General features: G+C 37.4%; 3 protein-coding genes across 5 annotated transcripts in view; 2 read left to right on the forward strand and 1 right to left on the reverse strand.

Moving 5' to 3' along the window:
• Positions 1-648: 648 nt before the first annotated feature.
• The window catches only part of LOC131771997 (tetratricopeptide repeat protein 28-like), a 39490-nt gene continuing 12206 nt past the window's right edge, over positions 649-27932 (forward strand). The window contains exons 1-7 of the mRNA XM_066163753.1: positions 649-755; positions 4109-4159; positions 4835-4894; positions 5189-5350; positions 7126-7203; positions 7920-7987; positions 8300-8431. Coding sequence (XP_066019850.1) covers positions 4111-4159; positions 4835-4894; positions 5189-5350; positions 7126-7203; positions 7920-7987; positions 8300-8431 — 549 coding nt within the window. The 5' untranslated portion in view covers positions 649-755; positions 4109-4110. The remainder of the gene's footprint in view (positions 756-4108; positions 4160-4834; positions 4895-5188; positions 5351-7125; positions 7204-7919; positions 7988-8299; positions 8432-27932) is intronic.
• Positions 15923-20965, forward strand: LOC131771992 (E3 ubiquitin-protein ligase RFWD3-like). 2 transcript variants are annotated; one of them, XM_066163757.1, is made up of 5 exons: positions 15923-16492; positions 17837-18429; positions 19344-19431; positions 19593-19735; positions 20337-20965. In XM_066163757.1, exons 2-5 carry the CDS (start codon positions 18190-18192, stop codon positions 20403-20405), a joined length of 540 nt encoding a protein of 179 aa, XP_066019854.1. In that variant the 5' UTR covers positions 15923-16492; positions 17837-18189; the 3' UTR covers positions 20406-20965. The 2 variants fall into 2 exon arrangements, with proteins under 2 accessions (XP_066019854.1, XP_066019855.1); XM_066163758.1 differs by lacking the exon at positions 15923-16492 and having other exon boundaries at positions 17578-17951; positions 18338-18429.
• Positions 21314-27729, reverse strand: LOC131771998 (glucose-6-phosphate exchanger SLC37A4). Of its 2 annotated transcripts, none has more exons than XM_066163756.1 (6): positions 27307-27729; positions 26031-26427; positions 25623-25708; positions 24755-24868; positions 23837-23975; positions 21314-22751 (listed from the first exon to the last, which is right to left on the reverse strand). In XM_066163756.1, the coding sequence occupies exons 1-6, from the start codon at positions 27721-27723 to the stop codon at positions 22699-22701; spliced, it is 1206 nt and encodes a 401-aa protein (XP_066019853.1). In that variant the 5' UTR covers positions 27724-27729; the 3' UTR covers positions 21314-22698. The 2 variants fall into 2 exon arrangements, with proteins under 2 accessions (XP_066019853.1, XP_058943890.2); XM_059087907.2 differs by having other exon boundaries at positions 21317-23012.

A 27932-nucleotide genomic window follows, 5' to 3' on the forward strand; every position in this document is an offset into this window, starting at 1 on the left:
TGTCATAATTTCAATCGAGGGGTTGGTCCTCCGGGTGACGAGGGGGTAGGGGGCCTGGAGTACTTTGGTTGTGTCACGATAAAATCTGCCTGATTCTCCCCCCCACCCCCCCCCCCAAGGCTCTTTAGTATTCTAGTGGCCCCCCTCATTTGCAATCAATTTTGTACAGTCCTCCCTTTATACTCTGTTACCGACGACTGATCCCCCCTCAGCCCCTCCCACCCAAAAAAATCCTCCGTACCCTCCCTCCCCCATAACTTCTTCCTCGGATTTCCCCGCTAGTAATTAATTATTAACTGGTCTCAGTAGCTCATCCCCCAATACATAAAAGTGACGTCATGATTTCCGCGGAAGTCCCCATTTCCTTTATTAGCATTCGACTTCACTTTTGAAACTTAGAAACTCCAACAGTCCGTCAATTTGCATTTATTTTTAGTTACGTGCATACCTGATATCAAGAGACCAAACCATACGGCAAAATTGAAACTTCTCTTCACGATGTATATTTGCGGGCAAAATGGATTGAGCTTACTAATAGCGTTACGCAGTTTTCGTGACAAAGATTTCCGCTTTCAGTTTCTAAAAGTAGGGGAGCCCCCTAATAATATTGGGAAATTTTCCTTTTGACGTGTTTTTTAAAGGTTAAAACGCCCTTCTGTCCAGGCTAGTATACTTCGATAGCTACCGTGGGATATTTCCAAAGTCTTGCTATAAAGGCTAGTGAAGAAATGTAGACAGAAGTCGGAAACGCCGAGGTAAGACTTTGGTTGTGGTAAATGTCAATAATCTCACCTTCCCGATAACTCAGCGACACAATGTACTGTCCGCCAATGGACATATTTTTTCTTTTTTAGCAAAATCCTTCTTTGAATGAACTCAAAAGTAGGTGAATTTGTTGGCTTACAATATCAGCGCGGCTTTTAACTTTTTTTAGCAGAGTAAATTTACTCAGAATATTTTATTTGTCGGGGAAGAGACTGTCAAAATTAGTAAACGGCGGCGATATGAAATTGGCTTCGTTGATATCTGGAATCTGGTTGATGAATTAACTACAAAGAAAACTGAGTTAACATGTCCATGGTTGCACAGACTCTAGATGATCACTTTACAGAGTAAAAGTTGTTATTTATTTAAATGTAGTTACATCCCACGTCAGCAGTCGTAACGCTGTAAACCACATCTTCATTCCAAATTTTCTCTACATAAATGGTTGGTTTGATTGTTTTCTCATATTCAACGGTTTACTGTGGGTCTAACGTCAATCAGCTAAATCTGTTTGGAATAAACCATGCGGTCTGGGGTTGTTAATTGCAGGCGAAGTTATAAATTCATTACGTATCTAAGCCTAACACGAAAAGAGAGCAGATGATATTGTAACTCATGATTTCCGCTGTGTCTGTTCTCTACTTTCGCTTTCATTTAGTGACTCGCAAAATTATTTGTAACTCGTGCATGCTTTGCAGGTGACATGGAAATGAGAATTTGACGATTTTCAGTTTAAAAAGTTTGCTTTTAACGACTAAAAAAAACGGTCCAAGGTTTAACTGACATAAACAAATTTGCTTATATAGATACATAAGTTAAAGAATTAAAGAGGACGCATCGATTCTCTGCGACTATGAGTTTCGCACCCAAGCGCTCGTCAGACAGAACTTCTGTCTGACGAGCGCTTAGGCGCGAAACTCAGAGTCACAGAGAATCGATGCGTCCTCTTTAATTCTTTGACTTATGTATACTTAGCTCTGTTACCACAGCATTGAGCACTTTATGCCAAAGTAGACTCTACCCCCACATTTATTTATATATATATATATATATGAAAATATATATATATGAAAATATATATTATAAAGGATTATAACATAGCTAGTAAATTTGTCTAATCAAATTCAATTGCGCGAGCGTGATTCATATTCCTATTGTGCACGCTCATGACGTCAGCAAACAAATCCCTCGAGAAAAATAATTTCCTTCGGGTTGAAAATGCTATAAAACAATTGGTTCATACGTCAGCTGTGCTTTCATCGAGATATGAAGCACGCGGGAAGTTTGGAGCGCACGAAAGATGCGTAAGAGTTGCTCGAGGCTACGCCTGGTGTGCTACGCCTCGAGCAACTCTTACGCATCTTTCGTGCTCTCCAAACTTCCCGCGTGCTTCATATCTCGATGAACGCACGCTGACGTATGAACCAATTGTTAATTATAAGCACTTAAACATGGAATGACCTACAACCACCTGCAACCACCTAAAATCACCTGCAACCACCTGCAACCACCTAAAACCACCTAAAACCACCTAAAGCCAATAATTTCTGAAAATACTTGAGCCTGCAATCAATTTGAAACTTCCTTTTGTAGGATTGTACAAATATTTAACTGCAACCCGCTCAGAAGCACGAGTTTTGGACATTTATCGCAGTCATATATGTATCCAAGTCAGGATACATTTTAACTTACGCAGGGCCACGTTAATCGCAATCGTCTTTAGAGAGAGGAAAACTGCAGATGAATAACAAATTCAGTTACATCTCTTGTCATTAGTCCTAACACATCAAACCATGTGTTTATTGCACCTTTACTTACGTAAATCGTTGGATAAATCGTCTGCGGATATTTCACGGATTACCGTGGATCTAACACAAGAATAAACAGTTCTAAATGCTGATTGTTGTTCACCAAAATTGATGGAAAGCTGCCAGTATTGACACTTGTCAGTCATAGCCTGTCAGCGAATCCAAGCTGTTCAGCTTTCCTTGCCGAAATCGCAGAAATAACTCCAAGCTAGTCCTTAGGACCAAACTGAACACTGCGTTTATATTTTACTTATCTATATTAAAAAAAACAACGGGAAATAAGCTTTCTAAGGAAAAATTTACAAATATTTGGATGATGAACCAAAGTAGATTTTTGTGAAGGAATGCGTGACGTCATGAGTTCCAGTTTCAGTTTCTAATGGAGGGGAACCCCCTTTTCCCCACTTTCGGGGGAAATTTCCCTGTTACGCTTGAAATATTTAAAAGCCTTCCGGAGCCTTTGAGAAGGCCCTCTTTTTTAGTGATTGAAACTGGATCTTTTTAAGGGAGGTTGCATCATGGGTACATTATATTTCTTTTTGTCAGGCTGTTGTAAGAACACTTTTGATTACCACATGGCTCAATAAAAGGGGAGGATCTGATTGTGGCAGAGGTGTTTATAAGATTCGAACTCAGGCGATCTTAAACGTTGTTACAAATATAGCTGTTCACGCATTTATCTTTAAGTGATTCCCCTAACATGTGTTAAATTAGCCCAAGGTTTTGTCAGCAGTTTTTGCAGTACATTTAACAATTGGTTCATACGTCAGCGTGCGTTCATCGAGATATGAAGCACTTGGGAAGTTTGGAGAGCACGAAAGACGCGTAAGAGTTGCTCGAGGCTACGCCTCGAGCAACTCTAGCTTCTTGAGTGCTCTCAAAACTTCCCAAGTGCTTCATATCTCGATGAAGAGAAGATGACGTATGAATCAATTGTTTTATAACATTTTCAACCCCATGGAAATTTTTTTTCTCGAGGGATTTGTCTGCTGACGTCATGAGCGTGCACAAAAGGAATATGAAGCACGCTCGCGCAATTGAATTCGATTAGACAAATTTACCAGCTATGTTATAAATTCTTTTGCACTATAATTATATTCCGGCTTTGGGCGATGGTGTCGGTGGTTGCATTTCGAACACTGTGACTAATATCGTCAGCTCTTTACACTGTTGCTGACCCCTTAAAAATGGTTTGCTGTCTCAAAGTGTTGAGTCTTGTGCTTTTACAATCATCTCTTGATTGTTTTTTCCCATTGATATCATTATCAGAAAAATCATAGTGAAAAATCAACTATTGACGAGTGAACGAGGTAATAATTATGTTGATTTTTCGGCTAGAAGGGCTAAGAATTAAATTAGCTAGGAATTATACATGGCTAAGGCTCGGTTTTGGACTGGGGTAAGCTCTGAAAATCTAGGCGCTTGTGAATGTTGAAAGCCCTTTCTTTTCGATTTAAGCTTGATACAACCAAAGCCGGTAAGATTGAACCCAAAACTGATATCATGAAGTTTTAGAGTATTTGGTTCTTTTGCAGTGATGGCGGAAGGTGGTAAGGTCAGCGTTGATGATGGGAAATCTACAGACGGTAGGATAGAAAACAACTCAATAACAATAAACTTTCTTTTTTGGAAAATTTCACATGATCATCACTTCCAGTTTGGGGCTTGATTGACAAAACACATTATTTGACTTTTATTTTTTGACTGATTTACCTCTCCAGGTAAATCAGTTCTTCTTCATCTACTTTTCTGTTTTCCATCCTCAGGTCTCTGTCGTTCTTCCTCTCACTCCCGCCTCGATTAGAGTCCAGCACCTGAAGTTTTTGCTGATTTTGTCGATAAGATCAATATATATCTGTCCGTTAAACTTATTAATCAGAGTTTAATAACATGGCATGTTGGTGCCGTGGCGTGTGGTTGGGAATCTTCTTTAAACGGCTTACTTTCGCTGCTTCTACTTCTTAATTTTAGTTTCCATCGGTGGAAAAGACATATCAGACACTGGAGATAGAGATTGACTAATTCTTCAAATACCCCCATGAACGTTGTTTTTAATTAACTTATCAGTGTTTGTCTATGTTGGTAAAATGTTCCAAAGTATTTCAATTTTGATTTTTTACGTCTCAGCTGGTTTGGTACAATTTGGGTTTAAAACTGTTCAGGGGCTGAACTATCGCGCCACAATGATTGGAGGCCAACAGAGAGATCACAAAGCTCCCTATCTCCTGTATACTTGTCTGATTATTTTTCTGTCGTTGTAGACGTTCCGGCCGTTTTACCGTCAGATGGTACATCGCAATTTGATGATGCAGCCTTAAAAGGTAAGAATAACCACTAAAATAAACACAACCTATTCAATAAGATATGGTCATCGAGTCAATTAGGGTTACGCAATCCTTTTAAGAGAGGCACACAAAGGGACCTGTACCGCCTGGTGATCATGTAACAGGAAAAATGCAGACATATTTTGCAACAAAATGACTTCAACGTTTAATAGCCAGTTCACACCGCCGGTCTTCTAGATATTTTACACATCTGTATATTTCTGGCTGCTATTTTGTGTATCCTTATTGAGTTATGTTCTATATCATGGATTTTTTTTTCTTTCCTGTCAGCGATGGCAGAGGTGTACTTGAAAGAAGGTGACAACGAGTACAGCAAAGAAGAAACCCACGATGCCATACACTTTTACTCGGAGGGACTGCAGGTGAACTGCAAAGATGTCAAACTAAACGCCAAACTCTATAGCAACAGGGCAGTGGCTCAGCTTCTTCTGGGTAAGATTTTATCAATCGTTCTTGACCAGTTTTGATAGGGATTGATTACAACCATTTACAGCTCGAATGGTGTGCGTGAAGAAAAACTTTTGCTGCGTTTGAAGCAACCTCAAGGTTATATGGAAAGGTAGCGCTGACATGACTCGGCCCCGTCACCGACATCACGCGTTCTGGCCAATTTCTTGGCGAATGTCTGGAAAATGCGGAGTTTGCGAATATGTCTGTTATAGATGTTGCAAGATGATATATGTAAATGTAAATTTCTATTCGTCCGCTGGCTAATTGAAAGATGGGATAAAACCTGACACTAAAAATTGTGAACCTCAAACTAGCCAATCAGATATATGTAAAACAGGTCTAAAACAGACCGACCGAAAGTCAGATGCTCTCACAAGACTTTTTCGCTAATTTGGCAACTTACCCAGTGTTGAAGTCCTAAATGTAATAAAGTCCTAAATGTAATAACAGTTGGTCCTAAATGTAATAAAGCCCTAAATGTAATAACGTTCGGTCCTAAATGTAATAAGCCCCCTATGCAGTCGTTTAACTGCGCTAACATTGAGATGTTAAAGTGACAGCTGTTGCACTAAAGAATCCTCTGACCAATATTCATGGCATATTGCGGGCTCGTTGATATTAATCAGCGTCTTTCTATTTGCTAAAGACGTAGGTTGAGAAGCATTGGCTTCAAAACCTTATACTGATGTGCTTTTGGAAAAAAAATTGACGGACACAAAGGAATGAGAACGCTGATCAATAGCTCTCTTTATATCATTGGCTCAGACTCTTTAAGTGTAACAGATTTTGACGATATAATTGTGTGATCAGCGCTGAAGTTAACACTTCATAAAACGAATTACAAGGAAAAGGAAGTCCACCGACTTATACGTTAGACAAATTTCGGGCTCGAAAGTGCATTTTTTGTACTTTCTTCCCTTGCCAGATTTTTATGGGTCTGAATAAAATATATTCATATGCGTTTTTGACCAAGCGTGAGGTCAAAATGGCTGGATATTAGCCGTGTTTTTTTTTCTTTTTTTTTTGCGTTTTTATGGACTGAGACGAAGTCTTGGTCCATAAAAAAGTAGAAAAAGAACAAGGCTAATATCCGGTCATCTTGACCATACAAGCTTGGTCAAGAGAGTTTATATTCTCTTGGCTTAATCATTAAAGGATTCATTGTAAAGCAAAAGATTTCGCTTTGACAATAATGAAGAATGGCCTGTTTATTTCGAGAGCCGATAGAGAAAGCCAACTGTGTTTGCAACACAACAAACCCAAGAGGGTCGTTTATTTTTTTTTCTATGTATAGCACTAGCCCACTTTGGGCTGGAAATGATTTTCTTCAACTCGACCGCTTAAAGGACCATACTCCGACTGCTGATATTTCTTATGTCTAGCAAGTAAAAAGACGCTGATTGATATCAGCGAGCCCGTAATGTGACATAAATATTAGTCAGCGCTTTTTTAGTGCGACAGCTGTCACTTTAACATCTCAATGTGGATGTCCGCCATAACAACAATGCACTGAAGGAGTTAAACGATTGCATTGGAGGCTTATTACATTTAGGACTTTATTACATTTAGGACCAAATGTTATTACATTTAGGACTTTATTACATTTAGGACTTTATTACATTTAGGACAGTTATTACATTTAGGACTTCAACAACCCAGTACCAAGAAAACATTATTAGCTACTACGTTTAAAGTAGACTCCGGTTCTAAAAGTTGAGAATTTGCTCTTCTGTACTTATATGAAATTGTTTTGTTAGGAAATTTTCAAGAAGCATTGGATGATGCTACAGTGTCTGCTCAGTTGGCACCAACTTTCATTGAAGCAATAGAAATTGGTAAGTTCTGTGCGGCATCTTCTGAGACATGCAGAAATTGTTTCACGATCTAATTGTATTGGCTTAATTTCGACTTTGCTTTTGACAGACCCTCTTCCAAAAGCTCGATGAAAATTCCAAATTTCTCATTTGAAAAGTAATCCACCTACTCTTATAGTATTTTGGATTGAGTTGTAAGTTCTGATAGTTTAATCAAAAAGCTGCTGCATCATCACATTTATCATATAAACTGCAATATTTTACAAGGATTTCCAGGCCTGAGAAATGCCTTAACAGCACGCGTGTAAAATTACGATAAGCCTTATCGCCCACGCATTTTACGACTTTATTTCGAGGATCGAGGATCCCTTTTTTTATTCATTAATAAAGTCAACTTTTATTGTCAATAAAGACTATTATGTTTATAAAACATATAAAAAAAACACGGTTGCTTGTAGAAATAGAACTTCTCTTCGAGCTTTCAAACCGATATCCCCCTCTTCCACGCGAAGAGAAATTCCATATCTACTCACGCCCATGTATACTTCTCGATTTCTTCACCAGTCTGTATTTCATACTCGGTCTCGAGTCTGGTAATTTACTTTGATTGTGTACATTGCGAGACATCACTTAAGTTAAGATTTTTAAGATTGAAATAGAAGTAAAAGTTGAGGTGTTTTAGTATCCGCAATGGGAAAGATAATCTCCCTTGAAACAAATATTCCAATTTCTACAAGGGGCCAGTGCATGTGTACAGCAACACCTGTATCAAGAAGCCATTACCTGGTGTCAGAAAGGATTGGCAGTATCCTTTGACGAATGTAGAAAAAGCCAGTACTGCTTTGGAAATTTTTTCCATTTTATTACTCATGTCAAAAAGCGAAAAGTAGACAGTTCCCATATGCTGTAGACTCTAATGAATATAAGAATTCAAGAAACCGGGCGACTAGCCATGTAGACGGCCAACAACATCAGAAATCATCTTAAACAGTACCGGGTTCAGACGTTTACCTGAATGATGTCCTTAATTATACCAGCTTTTACAGTAATACTAAGTAGGTGCCAAACAACTCCAAATCTCTTTAGAGGGCAAATTCTTTGACTTGACCCTTTTAAGATTAACAATAACAATAAGAAGTTACTTGATTTGTGGACCGAGTGTGATAATCAACCAACTGATGGCACAGATGAAACGAGAATTAATCAGGAAATTAACACTAACCGTGACGATACCAAAGAGAAAATCGAGGTAAGAGAACGTTTCCAACTTTAAAATTCAGTAAAACCAAGAGGTAACGCGGAAAGGGACGCTCGATTAGCGTGATTCTATGGAACACAGACCAGCTCAATTTTTCCATATATATATATATATATATATATATATATATATTTATAAATATAAAAATATAATATAATAAATATAATATAAATATAAATATAATATATATAAATATAAATATAAATATAATATAAATAAATATAATATAATATAATATAAAAAATATAATAAATATATATATATATATATATTTATAAATATAAAAAGGTATTTGTTATGTTTATGATACCTGGAGTATGTTTTCAATCTAAGACAGTTGGGCATAGGTGTTTCGCAGAAGTCATATGTGTTTTTTACTCTGATATTGTTATTGACTATTTACCATTATTGAATTCATTTAGTCAAATTTCTTAGACTCTGAAGGTGCGTTTTTGCCTCACTTCAAAGATACTATCATTTGTAAACCTCGAACAGCGACCACTGGGTCAAAACAATTTTCATCTCATTAGTGAAGAGGCTCAATGAGAAATGTCCTCAGTGCACACCCAACTGGCTTGGTTGGATAAATCGAGTAGCACCACACACAAGTCTGGCTCATATAATAATTTATTTAAACGTAAATAAAGAAAAGGTAAGCCAAGAGGTAAAAAGGTAATCAAACGACTTCCATATTTCTAACTTTAAACCTTAGGATATACAAAGCAACGAAAAGTTACCTCAAACGGCTGTCCAAAAGATCCTTCCTTATGCGAACAATTTGCATTTTTCCATTGAAGTGGGGGACAAAACTGGAGAGGGAATCAGTCACTTCAATCTCGGCAATGCTTATCTTAGGCTAGGAGATTTCACAAGAGCCATCCAGTTTTATGAACTTCATCTAAAAATTGCTAAAGAAGTGGGAGACAAGGCTGGAGAGGGAATCAGTTACTGCAATCTCGGCATTGCTTATCACAGGTTAGGAGATTTCGAAAGAGCCATCCAGTATTATGAACGTCATCTAAAAATTGCCAAAGAAGTAGGAGACAAGGTTGGAGAGGGAACCAGTTACTGCAGTCTCGGCATAGCTTATCGTAACGTAGGAGATTTCGAAAGAGCCATCCAGTATCATGAACGTTATATAAAAATTGCCAAAGATGTGGGAGATAAGGCTGGAGAGGGAAAGGGGTACGGTAATCTCGGCAATGCTTATTACTGCCTTGGAGATTTTAAAAGAGCCATCAAGTATCATGAACGTCATCTAAAAATTGCCAAAGAAGTGGGAGACAAGGCTGGAGAGGGAATGAGTTACGGGAATCTGGGCAATGCTTATTGTATCTTAGGAGACTTCCAAATAGCCATCAAGTCTCATGAGCGTTATCTAAAAATTGCCAAAGAAATGGGAGACAAGGCTGGAGAGGGAATGAGTTACGGGAATCTCGGCATTGCGTATGATAGCCTAGGAGATTTCGAAAGAGCCATCCAATATCATGAACGTCATCTAAAAATTGCCAAAGAAGTGGGAGACAAAGTTGGAGAGGGAAAGAGTTACGGCAATCTTGGCAATGCTTATGATAGCCTTGGAGATTTCGAAAGAGCCATTCAGTATCATGAACGTGATCTAAAAATTGCCAAAGAAGTGGGAGACAAGGCTGGAGAGGGAATCAGTCACTGCAATCTCGGCAGAGCTTATTTTAGCCTAGGAGATTTCGAAAAAGCCGTCCATTATCATGAACGTCATCTACAAATTTCCAAAGAAGTGGGAGACAAGGCTGGGGAGGGAAAGAGTTACGGTAATCTCGGCAAAACTCATCATAGCCGAGGAGATTTTGAAAGAGCCATTCAGTATCATGAACGTGATCTAAATATTGCCAAAGAAGTGGGAGACAAGGCTCAAGAGGGAAGCAGTTACTGCAATCTCGGCAATGCTTATTGGGAGTTGGGAGATCTAGAAAGAGCTGTCAACCTGTATCGTTCTTGCGTGGTAATTTCTGACAGTATCCGAGCCAATCTGCAGTTCAGAGATGATTGGAAGATTAGCTACCGCGACATGCAAAGAAACGCTTACACTTGTTTGTGGCGTCTTCATCTAAAACTAAATCAAATTTTGGACGCGCTTTTATCTGCTGAACAAGGACGTGCACAGGCTCTTAATGATCTGATTTATTTTAGGTATGGGTCGGGAGAAATACAGCCTGGGCCTCACTCTCTAGGGAATTCTGATCTTGAGGTTCTTGTCAGCGGTGCTGTTTCAAATACAGTTTTTATGGCTGTAGATAATGAGGAACGCAAGATATTCTACTGGTTTATTAACAGCTTTCAAGATATTCAATTGAGAAGTACTGAGATAAGTAATTATGGCTCGTTCGAAGATGTCAATACTTTCATTGGAAGCTTAATGAACACAATATCAAGAGAGTTTAAAAGAGGTTCTATTAAATGCGAAGATCGCTCCCTTGATGAACCCTGCAATGAAGAATTGGTGAAGAAAAGGTCAGGTCATGCTTATTTCTCTCCTGAATGTTCACCGAAAGCTGCTTTAAGGATGTTGTATGACGTCATCATTGGGCCGATTAGTGATCTCGTCAATGGCAGTAAACTTATCTTTGTTCCCGAGAGTTCATTGTGGTCTGTCCCTTTTGCTGCATTGATGGATTCTATGTCAAATTATTTGAATGACTCTTTCCGAGTTCGAACGATTCCATCCCTGACTACTTTGAAGTTGCTAAACGATTACCCAGACGACTTCCACAATAAGAAAAGTGCTTTACTCGTGGGTGATCCATGTTTGGAGGGGGTTCTTTTCGAGGGGAGGAAGTTCGATCCACTGCCATGTGCGAGAGAAGAAGTTGAGATAATCGGGAGAATCCTTGGCGCTGATCCTCTTAGTGGTGAAGAAGCCAAAAAAGATGAAGTGTTGAGGCTACTTCCCTCTGTTGCCTTGGTGCACTTTGCTACACATGGCCGAATGGAAACAGGCGAAATTGTCTTGGCGCCGCGAAGTTCTTGCTCATCACAGCCCTTTGTTGAGGTGGAGGATTTTATTCTAACAATGAAAGATGTCTTGGATATTCGAATACGAGCAAGGCTGGTTGTGTTAAGTTGTTGTCACAGTGGTCGCGGAGAGATCAAGGCTGAGGGAGTTGTTGGAATTGCAAGAGCGTTTTTGGGTGCCGGTGCTCGCTCTGTTCTAGTGTCACTGTGGGCTATTGATGACGAGGCTACTCTTGTGTTTATGAAACATTTCTATGAAGAACTGGTTACTGGGAAGCTTGCAAGTGAAGCTCTTAACCAAGCTATGAAGAGCATGAAAGAGTCTGAAGAGTTCAGCGATGTGAAGTACTGGGCACCCTTTGTACTCATTGGGGATGACGTCACACTGGAATGAAATTGAAGATAGGAGCTTTGGATACTGTCAGATGTAAGTAGGAAAAATTGATTGATAATATATTTGGAATTAAGCCCACATCATATTTTCATGAAGGGAACTAATCATGCCAAGGTATAAGTTTCTGCCATACAATTTTAGTGCTCTGAAAATGATGAAATTCGCGAGCAGCTAACTGCAACGGCTCTTAAGCCTTCAAAGATGATTTGTTTTTACTCGCGCAATGACAACGTATAGTGTGCAATAAGCTGCAAAATGATATCCTGGTTTAAAGGAAGACTTAAACCAAACCTATTCCAAGGATGTGTGATGATAAACATAATGACGTGATATCAATCTCAGTTTGTGTACAATGTATATCAAAATGAGTGAAAGGAATATTCGCTTGTCGGTGCTGTTGCTTTGCATAACTTGCATCGAAAATGTTAATTGTTCTCTGCTCTGACTCCTTCGATTTCTGATACTGCAACAAATATCAGTGTGTTAGACAGGTGTCTTACTTTAGGGACATATTCAAAGCTCCTTTACATCTAATTTTCTATTTATCATTCTGACTCCTTTTATCCTGTTTGTAGAAAAGAAGAGATCCTTGCTGATGGTTTTTGGTAACGATTTGAAACCAACTTCTCCGGCGACAGGAACTTCCTGAGTATTTTCAGCGATAAAGCTTGGTTTTAAAAGCAAAATGTCTCAGTTTTCAAACGTCCTTATTATCTCGGCATGTAATGATATTGTCTGTCAGTATAAAAAAAAAAAACAAAAATAAAAAATGAGTCGTTGAGTCAGATCTTGAAGGCGAAACCTCAGTTTTAAACTTTTGTATCAAAAACTTTATTTTAATTTCTTAATAATAGTATGAAAGACACAACAGTGTGTTGCAGAAGAGTAGGTGACCTATGGTAGATTGTACTTGTGACCGTTACAATTAAATTTAAAAAATTAATTTCCGTTTACTGATTACGACTGAAATAGTTAAAGTATTTCAAGAGACTCAGGAAGTAGTGCACACTTCCTCGCTTAAAAAATTGAGGCGAATTTTTCTTTTGTTTTTGGAATGAGTAGGTAGAAGTTAAACTTCGAAGATTTGTTCACAAAAAATTTATTTCAAAGGATTTGTGGGGCGATGCAGTTTATTTCGCTAAGAGTTCATGTTGCTTATGTTTTTCAATTTGAACCTTACGTTTCATTTTTATTGTAAAATTTAATTCATTTTATAGTTGCATTTTTCGTTCTTGGTTGATTACAGCACCAAGGCAGTTTCTAGGCAAATTGAATGTTCATGTTTGTAGTATGTTATTATAACTGTGAATATATGACAATTATATATGTCTATATGCTTCAAATTAACTTCGTTACCGCGAAGATCGCTTTCATATTCATTATCTTTCTTATAGTTCATAGTTTTTGGTTTATGGTTTTTAGAATAGAGTTTTGATATCATGTCAAGATCCTTGCGTCTTTTAAATTTCTTTGGGTTGGATTTTTCTTTCATCAAACCTTTCTATAGGGACAGTTTTTGTAGCGAGTTAGGTACAGTGATTGACTTGGAAAGTTATTGTAATCTCTTTGACTTACTTTGTTATCATGTGAAAATAAAAACTCACCAATAGAATGTCCTTTGTTATAGATCTGGGCCCAAGTGTTCAAAGAGTGGATAATGCTGTCCAACGATGTTGGCCGGGATATATCGATTTAACTTCAGTTATTTTTAGAATTATCCTTTTCCTTCTTTTACCAAGTGGCATTCATCCCAAAAGCAATATCTACCCTCTCCGCCATTTCACCGTTTATTGTTATGTAAACTTTTGATCGAAGTAAGCCTATTGAGGAATTCCTGGAAAACTAATTTCCATTTTGAGAGAATGTCTATAAATAACTTAGCTGAAATCGACAAAATCCCAAGGGTTAAACCGGGAGCCTCCCTCCCTCTCCCCCTTATCTTTATTTTTTTCATGATGTCACGTAAACTCGAGAACTTAACGTTAGGGGGGTCAAAAGCTGATCTTTTCAAAACCTGGGCACCAATCATCATCTTCATCTGACTCTGATAATGACTTCTATACAGGTTTTTCAAAAGTTAGTCAATGCCTGCGAAAAAAAAGACTTTCTCAAGAGCACCATCTCAGAGACGATCACACTCAGTGCGATCGGTAGAATTTATATCCCAGATATAAGGATCTCGCCTGAAAGAACAGATGCAGTTGCATTTTTATTTCTCAAACCAAGTTACGATAACAATGGGTTCAGGAAACATCAGGTGCTGAGGAAAATGAGTCAAGATCAAGAATTGAAGGATGAGAAAAACCCTTCATCCTTAACTGAGTTATGGTGAAAGGATTACAACATAGTCGTCACAGAGGAACAAGACAGTGAATATTTCTTTACATTCTATAAATCCTTCTCCAAGCAAATACTTTAGTATAGGTTTGAAAGGTTTGTCCTCAAACAAGAGTATCGAGTATCGACATGTTTTAACAATTTAAGGTTATCATCGCTTGTGAAATTCCGTACTCTATTGTCTACACTCCTAACAAAAAGGATTAGTTAAATCCTTGGAAAAATAAGATTCCCTTCGTCCAAGTTCATTAGACTGTGCTGTGGGGATGACTTGTCTTTCAGAGTTAGGTCCGGCAGCAAATCGAGTTCGAGCTCCATTATCCCCCTTAACTCACTCGAAACCTTCCCGCGGCCTTTCTTTTGTTGCAGCGTCTCTCTAAGTAGCTTCATCATTCTGTGAAGCGCTGCTCCACAATATCTGTAGAGAGTTTCGTTTGACTCCGTACTAATTAGCCTTGATGCTCTTGCAATCGCGTGAACATCCTCACTGTCGTACTGTTGTCCGAGTGGGAATCTTTCGACGATTAAACGCTCCTGGGAAGACCTCCAGGTTAAAGGTTGGCAAGTATTTGTATCCAAACTACTGAGAATGTGGCTTTCCTGTTTTTCTTATCAGGCAAGATAGAGCAGTCATTTACGAGCGTTGCAAATTTACGACAGAATCCTGCAACGAGAAGTTGAAAATTCCGGTTTTGCTCCAAGCTCAGCATGTGTCTTATGAAACGTTCCCTCTCTGAGAATAATTTTACGCGTGGGCAGCGTAGAACTTGTGAGCGAATTTAAACTTCCACCTGAGCGGCTTCTGGCTCAATCGACGATATCTAAGTTGCCAGTTCTTTTATTTGGTCCTTATTCAAACTGTTGTTCTTTTCGTTCGCATCCACTTTGTTTGCTGTTTCTCTGATATAGTCGATGTCGTTTTGCTCAACGATCGTGGTTAGCTGTTCTTTTTCTTTCTCATGAAACCTGACAGACGCGAAGCCGTGCTCGTTTCAGGTTCATTTTCACTAGTTTCCTCGGACCTGCTGCTTCCCGAAGTATTTTCAAAATCTTCACTCGAATCTGCACACGAACTATCGCAAGAATCCTAGCATCTCTCTGTCACTTTCCTTTCGATATATTAACGAGTTAAGTTAGAAATTAATCATGTGGGGAGTCCTAATGCACGGTAAATTCAAACTAAAAATGGACTTGTCTTTGAAAACGCTGTACAGGGCAGTTGAACCCCCCAAGTAATGAGCTCCTGAACTTACAACCAACAGAGGTGTGACGCCACAAGTTGGGAGTGGGGTGAATTTAAAGGGGTTCTTTGTTCCCCTTAAAAAAGTCTGGTCGCATTCTGGAAACATGAAATAAGTCATAATTTGACCTATAGACAAGACAACGAGTGACGAATTTGGTCCTGATAGCGCCCAGATAGGAATGCAGATCTTGAAGAATACCTCATTTGCATGAAGACCGTCACAAGGGAACCCCAAATTTCCTACAGCCGAGGAGAAGGAAAACGCACCATCTTCTCGCTCGATTCTCAATTGGAAGATAGTGGTTCAAATTCAAAATGTCTCAATTTATAATAGCAATTCTAATCTTGCGCAGGAGCCCATTACATTCGTAATGGACTCTTGTCTTGAGAAAATGACTTAGAAAGTTACATCGTCGCGGAAGGGGACTAGGCCTTGGTAGACCCAGACCCAATAGCATTCTTGGAGTTGCTCGGATCAGTCATTTTTAAAATGGCGGGTATTGTGAATGTTAATGAATTGGAACATTTGATCAGAATTATTTAACGATGAGAGTATTCCACGGTTTTTAGAGGTCTAATGACTTCAATTATTGCTTATGATGACCTTGAAGTTGTAGAAATTGTTGCATATGATCGAAATGATCGCGAAAATGAGAACGTGGTGGAGCGGCAGGACGAGTCGGATGATTTATAGCTAACAATCTCACAGTCTCACCTTCCCAGAACATGTTTATTAACTAGTTTTATAAATTTTTCTTTAATATGTTTTGCGTGGTCTAAGGCTAGCATTGTATTGAGTGTGATTTTACTGGACATTTTGCCTCACCCACAGTTCTCTTTGGTTTAAGTGTTAGCAAATTGCTGTGTTTTGAATCATAGTTACAATACACCAGTTCCTGTTTGGTCATGTGCTTGTAATGAAGATGACACCAATTACATCTATTGCGGGCTACAGAATGGCACATGTCTTATTTTTTGACATAAGAAACACTGTAACTTACCTGAAGAGTATTCAGAATACAACAGGGGTTTCCTGTCCTGTCATTGCCTTGGTACATGTGTCATCAGACCCTCGCAGTGCCCTGAGGTGAGATCATGTCAAAATACATTGGGTAGTTTCTCCTTTACCCTTTAACTCACATGGATGACCAAGACAGAATTTCTCATTACAACAGCCATATGATATCAAGCATACAGGTAATGAGAGTAAGAACAAATATAAATTAGGGGATTATTAGTTGATCCACTGCAAATTCTCAGAACTAACACCATAGGAACTGTATGACAGACAGTAAGGAGAATTGCCTATGAGATCTTGGAGCAAAGGGTTAGAAACTACTGACAGTGTAATTTTTTTTCTATTAGATAGACATACTTTTCTTTAGTGAGTGTGAAAGGAAATTCAAGGAAGAGCTGCTTTTTATTGCATCAAATTCACCCAAGGCAATGAAGATTTGATTAATCTTACAGCAGTTGTTCAATACAGCTGTTGAGAGGTATAGCACAATATGCAAGCAGGCCTCAATGTTGGCTCTGCAGAATAAGTGTATCTCCACCTGTGGGAAGATTTGAGATGAGATAGAGAGAGGTGTGCGGGGGGTGTGGCTGACTGGTTTGGCTCAAGGCCTTAAATTTATTTGTTTGTGATAAAACACTTGTACTGGAGTGTGTATTGTGAGGACCTGCTTATAGTGTAAGTGAAACACTTGTGGGAAAGAAAAATGTGTTTTGCCTCATGTTGTACAGTAATTGTTTGTAACATTCTGGAAGCTTTCTTCTTTTGTGTCATGTTGATCAAAAAATAATAATTGGTGAATGTTAGACTACCTTGTGAAAAAGCCTTTTTTGATATATGAGAACTGTAATATGAACAAACAACTGCTTTTCCAAGTCAAGTGAGTGCAATCTGCACTAAAAAATATTAACTTTAAAGTCAAAACTACCAGAAATGTCAGCTTTGAAACTCTTTTATGGTGGCCAATTTACATGATCATCTCAGTTGATAAAACCAAAATAATCTTGTTATACTCCCCCACTGATGCAGCACCACAGTTTCTTTAGAAACTTACCCCCTTTTTTATTAATAGTGATTAACTTGTAGCCTTTCCACACAATTTCAGTGTTATGGGTATCAAACTCTGTTTAAGGTAAAGGTTAAATGAAAGACAAATATTCCCTTAGTAATTGCATCCATTTGAGAAGAAAAAACATGCATGAATGCAGGAAGGGAAGAACCAAAATACATACATTTGTTTCAAAGCCATTGCATGATTTTTTTTGAAAAATAGAATTCTGGGCCAGTAGTCACACAGCATACAGGTTAAACCAATTTAACTGAAGAAGAGAAATGCATAATTACTTAAAGAGGTGGGTTGAATGGACACTCAAATTTACTTGGGGATACTCATTTGCCATTTCTTTTTTTTTGCAGATCTGGTGGAATCCTTGTTTGCAAACTTGAAGGAGCTTCATTCTGGGAAAAAGCACCTGGAGCTGATTTTGTCCCTCTGTATCCGAGGAAATGACAGATCTGTAGAGGGAAAACTGTAATGTTATTTTCTTAATCATCTTTGCTCAGGGAAAAAGTCGAATATGAATTTCCTAAATTTTCTTGGGGAGTGGGGGTTTATTTATCAGCACAGTTACACTGTATCACTTTTGTGCATTGATCATATTCTAACAAAACCAATCCCAGGATGAAAATGCCATCACCTTTGTGAAGGATGTGTGTTATGTACAGTGTTCACATATATGGGCAGTTAAAACTTGTTTTAAAAATGACTCATGGTTTTGGCCCTTAATTCCTGTAGGTGGTTAACATGTACATGGTGTAAGTTCTCTTTACAACAAACACATCAAGCCAGACCTTATTTGCACTTAGTTTATAACACACTTGTAAGGGTTAAATTCCTTTTTGTCTCGTACTGTTTAGGGTCTTGCACCAGTTTATCCTTTGAGCCATCAACTCGTCATTGTTTGTTTTCTCTTCGCCCCTCCAAGAAATTCCCTCAAACAAGACATTTGGTAGGATTTTTGTGTCTTGAGCAGTTTATTTGTCAAATGATTGTTTACCACACTTTAATTTTTTACTTAATCTCAAGGTTAAACTGATGTAATTATGTTTAATCTGAGCTGAATAAAAGTTTAGCCAGTGAGATAAAATAAGAGTCTTTGTTGGTGAAGTGTCTCAAAACTGTTGAGGAAAATGCAAGAAACTCTTTATGTGTCCAATTTACAATAAGAACTCAGTTGTCAAAACCAAATCATCTTGTAATACACACACCCCCACCCCCACCCCCACCCCCAAAAGGACACAGCACCACAGTTTCTTCAGAAACTCACTCCCTTCATTTGTTTGTCTGTTAAATAGCCAAAAACATAATTGGCAGCCTTGTTAGCATACAATTATGCATCTCTTACTCCTTAGCATGTATGTTGTTGAATGGTGCAGGAATAGACAAAGTCAAGGGCATTGAATCCAAATATTATATATTTTAACTTACTTGTAGCAAATAATATGCAGGTTTTGCCCTAAAATAACCAATTGGTTAGTTGAAGAACAACATTTCTTTTGCTGGGAAATTAGAATTTTATGTACCTGTAGATGTAGGGTTTACATAATTTGATTTATGCTGTATGTAACAGTTTTACTAATTAAAAATACAATTTACCGTAAATGTATTAGGCTTGATCTGAAAGGCTTTGTCTCTTAGAAGTGACTATCATGAATTATCTTACAATTTCAATGAATTTAGCCAGAAGGTGAAGACATAAAACATACTTATCAGTAGGATGGTGTTGCATGTGTCTTGACATGAAACCAGATTCTCATAAGCAATTCACAAGGGGATTTTATGATTTAGGTTAAGTTAGTAAATGTGTACAATTGGAAGTATTATTGGTAATATTATATACACTGTATGGTACAACACACATAGGTTTGTCAGTTGCGAGGGAAAGGTGTGGGTGTATCAATGGCCCGAGCTCAAGCAGAAAGAGCTGGGAATATGGAGGATGGTGAGGATGGTATGTACATTGTGGCTGTGATGTTGCCATTCAATTTTGTTTGTACTTTTGTACTGTATACTGGTACAACTAACCAGCAGTGCAGGTTGAATGACCTTGTACATTTAGTTGGCTTGGCAATAATTACAAATTCTTATGTTATACAATTATGCTGTCTTCAGATGCCAGCCTCTGTACCTGTCAAGCTGTCAATCAATGTGTTGGCGGCCCAACACAAAAGCTTCCTAGGAAATCCAGGTTGTTCACTTGTCCTGATGATTGCAACACTCTGATGGCGGCAACTGGTGATGAGAGCCGCTCATTGGTGAGTTTTCCTCAAGCTTTGGTGTATAGCAGTTTTATTATGTTCCTGTGCAGTGAAAAGTATCTGCAGTGTTGCACTTGAATCTTAAACACATCAGGGGTAGCCAAGAGTGATGATAAATTTAACCCTTTCACATTTAAGATCTCAAGAATTACCCAGCTTCTTACAATGTAAGGTCTTAAATGTTAAATACCAGCTGCTTGATAGTTTTTTAAATTCTGATTACATGCCTGCTGTCTTGGTAATTTAGGTATTTTTTGGCCACTTCTGAAAGTAAAAGGGCTACAATTGTATGCTAAGAAAAGTTTTGAGAAAACTACGTGTGTAACCAAAATTATTTACCATATCTTCATGCAAAAATGTTCTAAAATATGTAAGAATTTGTTTCATAATGCAAAGAGAACAAAAGTATGTACATTTCATGATCTTAATATTAGCACATCTCTCAGTCATAAGATTAAACATTCTATCCAAAAGGAACACATTCTCAAGCAGGTACATGTACCCAGCATTGAGAAAATATCTACCTTTTGTGTTGTTATGTGGATGAACACCAACTTAGTGTGCAAAATGTTTTTGTTACTTGTTTTTTTCCCCATAGACTTTGATATGGATGGCAGCAATGGAAACCAGCTGCAGAAACTACCCATCCAAGGAAAAGAGATCTTAGTTTATTTTCCTTTTGCTGCCAATGGAAATGACTATCTGGCCACAACTGATGAGCAGAAATTAAGTGGTTACAAATGAATGAATGTTAAAAATTTGTTAACAAATGCTGCATAACTCAAAGTACCTTTTTTTTTTGTACCAATGTGTTGTAAGATCTGTGACTACAATTGTACATTAAAGGCCATGGTAAGAGAAGAAAGTGAACAAGTTCTGTGGAATCTGCTGCTTAATTCTTTTGTATTCTTTGGGGAGGAGAATGCTAATCTGTAGAGCTGAAGGTAGTCTTTCCAGCACACCACTAAATATTTCTAAGGGAATGAGAAGATGATTGAAATCTGTCGGTGGGACAAACTGTTGTTGTATTGATGTTTAGAACAGGACTACTGGAATGGTGGAAAGTAAGCAACAGCTCAGGGCTGGTCCATGACAATGGAACAAATTATCCTAATTTTATGAAAACCTGTAATATATTAAACTGTGAATAAGTTGTTCAAGTTGTTGCATTTATCACTCCATGTTAATCTTGTTATCATTTTTAAAGAATGTAATTTTTGGATTCAATGCCTTTGACTTTGTCTGTCTCTGCATCATTTGACAATATACATGCCATTAAGTGAGAGATGCATAAGTGTACACTTGCAAGGTTGCCAATTATGTTTTAAACAAATGAATGATAGGAAGAAGTTCTAAAAGAAATTGTGGTGCTACATTGCTGAGGGTATTACAAGATAATTTGGTTTTATCAGCTTAAGTGAAGTTGTAAATTGGCCACCATAACAAGTTTCTAGTACTTTCCCGCCAGTTTTGTCAGTACCTGTTGATACCAGGTTGTAAATTGGCCTCCATAAAGAGTTTCTGAAGAAGTTTCAAGTGTTAGTTTTTTTTAGCCAGCAAAAATTTGAGACACACTTACTCTTCCAGAACAACATGAGGAATGTGCCACTGCATGGGCATTGGGGTTTTATTTTTTATTACTCTTTTTCTCAGTCAGCTCTTGTGTAACCTTAACCCTTTAACTCCTAGAACTGATTAACACCTAATTTCTCCTTATAATATCCATTCATTATCCAATAAACAGGTAATGAGAAAAATCAAACTTATCAGGTACATTTAGATGTACCTTGATCTAGCACCAAATTCTCTCAGCTAATTTACTATGAAATGTGTTGCAGCTATAAAGGAGAATTGATAATCAGATCTTGGGAGTTGAAGAGTTAAGTTAAATTATGGGGACAAAGGAAAAGGTGACTTTCAGGCTTTCACAGTACTTGGGACATGCTTGCTACATTTGATGTGAGCAAATAAGTAATTCCTAAGATCTTGAGAGGTTCTTACACTGTATCAATGAAATTTTGTTTTAAGTTGTAACAGTTTTTAATTTGACATTTGCACAAGCACATTATCATAACATACATTGTTTGGATGGGAAAACATTAAATTCAATAACTGTAAGTAAAAAGTGGTTTTCTCAACAGCTGATTGGCTAGTTTGGAAAATAACAGTAATTACTACACACCTCTGAGTAGCCAATGAGACAAAATTGCACATCAAGAGTGAAATTTCTGACCTTTTTTTGGTATACTAAAGAAATGAGCTGATTTTTGGTATATGTATGGTATATATTTAGTCTAAAACAATTATTTACCTCTGTGTTGGTGAAAGTGGATATTTATCTCATCACTTTGTGGTGTGGTATATATCCACCAATTTTCCCTTCCACTGTTATGAATAATTGTTTATCATAATAAATATCTTGGTAAAATAATTTTATACAATGTATGAAATAACTAAAGTGAAAATTTTAACCTTACAGTTACCTCTTAATACTAGTAAATTTTTCATACTCCTTTTAAAAATATATTTTAATATATTCTTGAACTCATGACTTGTCACATTTGACTGAAAGGGAACAGTTAAGGTTAACTTAACTAAACAAAACATTTTTTTGGTCTACTTAAAAAATTTCCAATAACTGATAGAAGTCAAGTTACATCAATTTTACAGAAGTGTTTGAAAGTACAAACAGGTACACACCTTGGTATGATAATCCCAAACTAGCGTGTGCATGAATTTTTTCATGAAGGACACCTGTGAAAGTGGGAAGTAACCTTAAGCACCCATAACTCCACCCTAATTGAGTCTCCAGCTTTTTCCCTTCTGAGCTGCTATCATGCCCTGTGTACTGCAAGAAAGCCTGGAAGAGGCCAAGGAATGCATCCATACCAGTGAAGTAGATGATGTCACTGCTGTGTGTAAGAGATACACACAGGCTAACTGTAAGAATGCAAAGCCAATCATAGGAAGAACTCTGGGACTGGAGAGTGTGGAGGTTCCATACAGTAAATTGCTAATCATGAGATAAGTTTCACAAAAATAATTAGTCATACAGCAGTAGGAAATTGTTCAGGTAGACAACATTATCCAGGAGGTGCCCCCTAAAGCTTTTACTGGAGCTTTGAAGATTCAATCATATGCCTGTTGACATTACGGGCTCCAATCAGCAAACAGCCACAGAACAAAGATGCCAGCTCAAGACAGACAAAGACACCTCCCCAGTCATACACCTTACTGATTGTTGTCAGAGGAATTCCTGCCAGTGTTGCTCCCACTGGTTAAAAAAATGAAAAAGATTTTAAATGTCAGAAGAATTTTTTTAAAACACAAACTTTAAATTTGAGTTTTGGCAATTTTATGCAATTCCACTCATGAATAAGTGAAAAAAGGGGGAAATGGTTTTTTAATTTGCTGACAGTGGGATAGAGTTCCTTGCTCTTTTGGCAAGTGGCTTTTGATTCAGTACATGTAGAAGAACATGATTGTGGTACTTGGTTTTAGCTAGTAATGTGGACTCTCAAGGCAGAGAAATTTTTTAGCATGGGTAAGATCAGTAATGTTTCACACCAGAAACTTGGGAAACACAGAAGATGAGTAACAGTTTGTGAGTTTGCATATTAAGCTTGCACTTTAACCCTTTACTCATTTACATCAGTATGCATATTCTCCATACTGTTCTCCAAGGATGCTGGCAAGGAAGTTATTTAACTGTTTCACTATCAAGACTGCATTTCTTAGCATACAATGTTGCTAATGTTAGTGTGGAGAATTTGGTACTGGATCAATAAGTAATCCTTTAGTAATTGATATTTATCTTTATTCTCCTCTCATTTTGATATTGTAAGGAGAAATTCTGTTTTGGTCACCCATGGGAGTTACAGGGTAAGGAACCAAGAGCTTTTTTTGTTAGTTGGTTATCATTTCCTTTATTCTCATGACCTTAATGTTTGATTCAAGGGTGATATTGTAAGGAGAAGTTAGATGCTAATCACTCTTAGGGGGCAAAGGGTTAAAAGATTAAGTTAAAAAATACTGTTTAAAGATGAATCCTGCAAACTGCCTATGCACAAGACTTGGAGTAACAATGCCATTGCTCACCATTTGCAGCTAATGCGACAATTGCATGAGCTGTTCCACTGAGTCCTGGTGGACTGTTCTCCATGGCCAGCACCCCATACAGATTTATTGCTGTGTATAATGAGAAGCCTATGCCAAATATCAGTGTTGAAATAAACCACTGCAACAGAATGAGAGCAAATTGAGTGAGTGCTGATACTTCATGACTTTGCCTTAAACTTCCAAGATCTGATTCTTCCAGTTAGCTGCTACACATTTCCTTGTAAATTATGTTAAGTTATATGAATTTGGTGCTAGATCAAGATAATGTGTTCTACCTGATAAGTTGCCTCTTTCTGTTTAAAGTACCTAGTGACATTCTTAAATATTAATTTAAATTTGAATGGAGTGGCAGTTTAAATAGCAGAAGTACCAACACTCTCACACAATTAACTAAATGGAGACTATATAGAAGGTAAGTTAAAAGACATCATGAAAACTCAGTGGAGTTTTTGAGAGCATGAAGAGTCCATCTATAATATAATTATCAACAATTTTGTAATAAGCAAAATTTATCAAGGTTGCATCTACTGTACAATCTGTATCAACTGCTAATACATTGTCATAATGATGAGTATAAATGTTAACAACTTCTGTTTACTTCAAACCCTTTCACTCTACAGTGTACTACTAAAGATCTTGCTGGTAATTCTCTTCACGTTTATGGTGCATTTCTCCTCATATTTGCTTATAGGCAAATTCATTGTTAAATTATATTGTCTCAGTTGCTACAAATACTGCTGCAGTTGATATTTTTCTTTATTCTCATAACATTCCTGCTTGATATTGTATCAATACTGTTGGGAGAAATTACTTCTCAGTCAATCCAAGGATTGAAAGGATTAAGAGTAAAATATAAGCATTAGCAGTTGCAGCAGTTATCAAAATATGCCTCCATACCAGTGAAGTGGATGATGTTACTGCTGTGTGTAAGAGATACACACAGGCTAACTGTAAAAATGCAAAGCCAATCATAGGAGGAACTCTTGGACTGGAGAGTGTGGAGGTTCCATACTGTTACAAACAGACACAGAACATAATTATCAAGTGGTGAACTGATTAGAAAAACTTAACATTAAGTGATAAATTAAAATATCTCTTAGTTTTAATAAGCTACATAAATTGTCTTACACTTAAAATTAGCTTGCATTCTGAACCTGTAATGAAAAGCATATTGACCTGGACATGAATGAGAAGGAAAAACATTGACGAAGGTATCTTCAGACAGAAAGCTCACTTTTGAACCCTATTTCAACATATTTTAGACATTCAGCATATTGTGCTAATGTTAATGACTGTGGGTGCAGTGAACACCATATTACCCCAGATCCATATGATTCCAGTTTTTCCATGCATTGCCAAAAGGCCTACATCAAAGTTAAACTTAGAAAATAATGATACAAAACATGATTCATTATTTTCTTTTTTTTTTTAATTCAGATTTTCACCTTCAGAACACTTCAGAAGACCAATTGATGCACACAGCCCTTGGACATAATTTGGTTCCATGAATTTTTTGACAGATGAAATTTAACTTCTCCAATAAAGAAGAATAACTCTGACTTACAAGTAAGTTCTTGAAAAGTTTTTTACCAAAATCACCTGTATTTGTTTCGTTTTTCTCACTTACGTGAATAACCAAAAGTCTGTGCCAAAATTTCATTCAAGTATTTGACCAGGCCCAACAGAGAAAAAACAGTTTCCTTATTTTGCAGTACATCAATAAGGCTGTGGGACAAAGATCAATTAGTGAGAGCTAATGTCCAACCTTAAGCACCAACTTGTCCGTTATATAACCAGATGTTATGCTACCAAAGAGTCCACCTATCTCTAAAAAACTCATAGCAACACTACCTGGGGATAAGAAAACACAAACATTAAAAATCAAAGTGTAAAAACAAATAATGTTATGTGACAGTGTTCTCCTTTTCAGGTGACACACAGTGAAATTCATTGCCTGTTGTTCTCTTTACATTTCATCTGGTAATGACAAGAAGAATTTGGTTGACAATCAAGAGCTTCCCAAATTGGAGATCATTTCCATTATTCTTACGACCTTTTCATTTGATTCATGGGTGGTACTGTAAGGAGAAATTAGTCATTCTTAGAGGTTAAAGAGTTATTTTAAAAATTGGTGATTCAATCCAAAACAACATGTAGAACAGTTTAAACTCACTATCATATTGTGTTCTTCCAATTGTCTGTATCAAAAATAGTTGTGTCCATTCACCAACTCCAGTCTTCACAAACAAAGTCAGTAGATATCCTGCACTTAAAACCCACAAAAATGGACTGTGAAGCATTGTAATAATGTAGTCCTTCTTGTTCTCTACTGTTTTGTTTTCAGTTCTTGATTTCATAGTAGTTCTTTGGGTAAATTCCTCCAGTCCTATTTCTGATGGAGAATCACAAATAAGGTAGTAAGCTAAAACAGACATTGCGGCAGTACTGACTCCAGGAGTAATGAATGCTGCTGACCAACCAAAGTTTGAAGTAAGAAATGCAGTTAACACAGGAGAAATGCTCGTTGCTAGGTTACAGCCAGCTGTAAGAAGACTCCACAGTGTACCCAACTAGAATAGAGGAGCCATGCACACAGCTTAGCTAATAGACATTCACAGATAAATAGAGAGTTTCAACTGCATAAGCCAAATAGGTACAGGATGTAAGTGGAATCAGTATTCTATCACAAATGCTGTAATTTCATTGGTTACACTACTTGTTACAGCACCTATTCTGTGATACACAAAATAACTGACATAAACATGAGCCCTTTATGTTAGTATTATGATTGATCAGTAGATAAACATAAACTATAAGATTATTCGCTCTTGACTTTTATACATGATAGAAATCCCTCTCTATGTAATTTTTGATTGAAAAGACGAAATGTTTATCCAGGCTATGATGTATTCATAGAGTTAAGGTCTGTAGCAATAGATCAACTACCTCATCTTTCTCCTATTCATAAATTTTGATTATAGTTTAAGGCAGCTAAGAGCTCAACCTCTAAAAACAATGTTTAAAATTTGTAGGAAGAAGTTTTTAGGTGAGCTTGTTTTGGAACGGAACTGGTAACAATATTTAAGGATGTAGCTACACATGTATGCCACTACTTGATACTTATTTTATTGACACTGATTTATAATTATTATCGATATCGATACTGCGAATTTCCTCCTCCCAACTCATTTAATATTTTGGTCAAAATAATTTAAGTCTATTTTAAAATATAATTAAGCCAAAAACTCGACTACGGTCGCTAGGCATTTGTTGCACGTGATAAACTAGTGTTTCAGTTGAAATAAAAAAATATTTCATGTTCAGTTCTGTTTGCTGTGATGAGATATAACTTTTTGTTGAAGCTGCTGTCTTTAAATACAAAAAGGAAAGACAGATTTTGCCGATCACCTATTCAAAATTTCGATTCACAAGTTTCCGTGATTACCCACCTCATAAGGAGAGAACCACTCTCTGAGTAATTTAGTACACGGCGGCCAACCACAACCTTGAGCCAGACCATTCATGCTCCAGAGAAAAGTCAAAAGCCAGACGTTCCCAGTGAATCCAATAAGAATGTTTATCATCCCAGTTAATAACATTCCTGCCGTAAACATCGTTCTAGGACTCAGAGTATCTGATAATAAGCCGCCCGTAAATTTTCCAACACCGTACATCGCTGCGAAACCACTCGTTATTGCACCGAGTTCATTCTTTTTTAGGTTAAGGTCTTGTATTAAGGCCGGTATGGCGAAGGTGTAAGACTTTCTGGAGAAATAATAGAAGGAGTAACCTAAAAATAGTGAGATATAAACCATCCATCGAATTATTTGATAACGGCGAAAGTTGGAGTCCTTCAGAGGCGCCATGTTTGTTCATGCGACTGGGTAATCGTTAATTTTGTCTCGCAGCTGTTGTAAGGCTCGTCACGCAACTATATCTTGGCTAGTCACGCATTATGTGGCAAGCTAAAATGAGAGCCTTGGGGAGACCTGAGACCTCTCCTTTCATCCATAGAAGGTAGTGTTCCTCTGTCGAGCCTCTTTCGTCTAAATAGTTCCAGCTTCAATCCGTTTTA

This window comes from Pocillopora verrucosa, chromosome 3 (genome assembly GCF_036669915.1).
Source record: "Pocillopora verrucosa isolate sample1 chromosome 3, ASM3666991v2, whole genome shotgun sequence".
Taxonomy (NCBI): Eukaryota; Metazoa; Cnidaria; class Anthozoa; order Scleractinia; family Pocilloporidae; genus Pocillopora; species Pocillopora verrucosa.

What these genes read in the sequence shown, in the direction of transcription:
- LOC131771992 (XM_066163757.1), top strand. Translation starts at nt 18,190, where the DNA reads ATGGTTTTGGCCCTTAATTCCTGTAGGTGGTTAACATGTACATGGTGT. An exon ending in TATGGAGGATGGTGAGGATG is followed by an intron (nt 19,432 to 19,592) that starts GTATGTACATTG and finishes TGCTGTCTTCAG; the next exon opens with ATGCCAGCCTCTGTACCTGT. An exon ending in GTGATGAGAGCCGCTCATTG is followed by an intron (nt 19,736 to 20,336) that starts GTGAGTTTTCCT and finishes TTTTCCCCATAG; the next exon opens with ACTTTGATATGGATGGCAGC.
- LOC131771998 (XM_059087907.2), bottom strand. Translation starts at nt 27,723, where the DNA reads ATGGCGCCTCTGAAGGACTCCAACTTTCGCCGTTATCAAATAATTCGA. An exon ending in TAACATCATCCACTTCACTG is followed by an intron (nt 23,976 to 24,754) that starts GTATGGAGGCAT and finishes ATTCTGTTGCAG; the next exon opens with TGGTTTATTTCAACACTGAT. An exon ending in TGTCGCATTAGCTGCAAATG is followed by an intron (nt 23,013 to 23,836) that starts GTGAGCAATGGC and finishes TTTTTTAACCAG; the next exon opens with TGGGAGCAACACTGGCAGGA.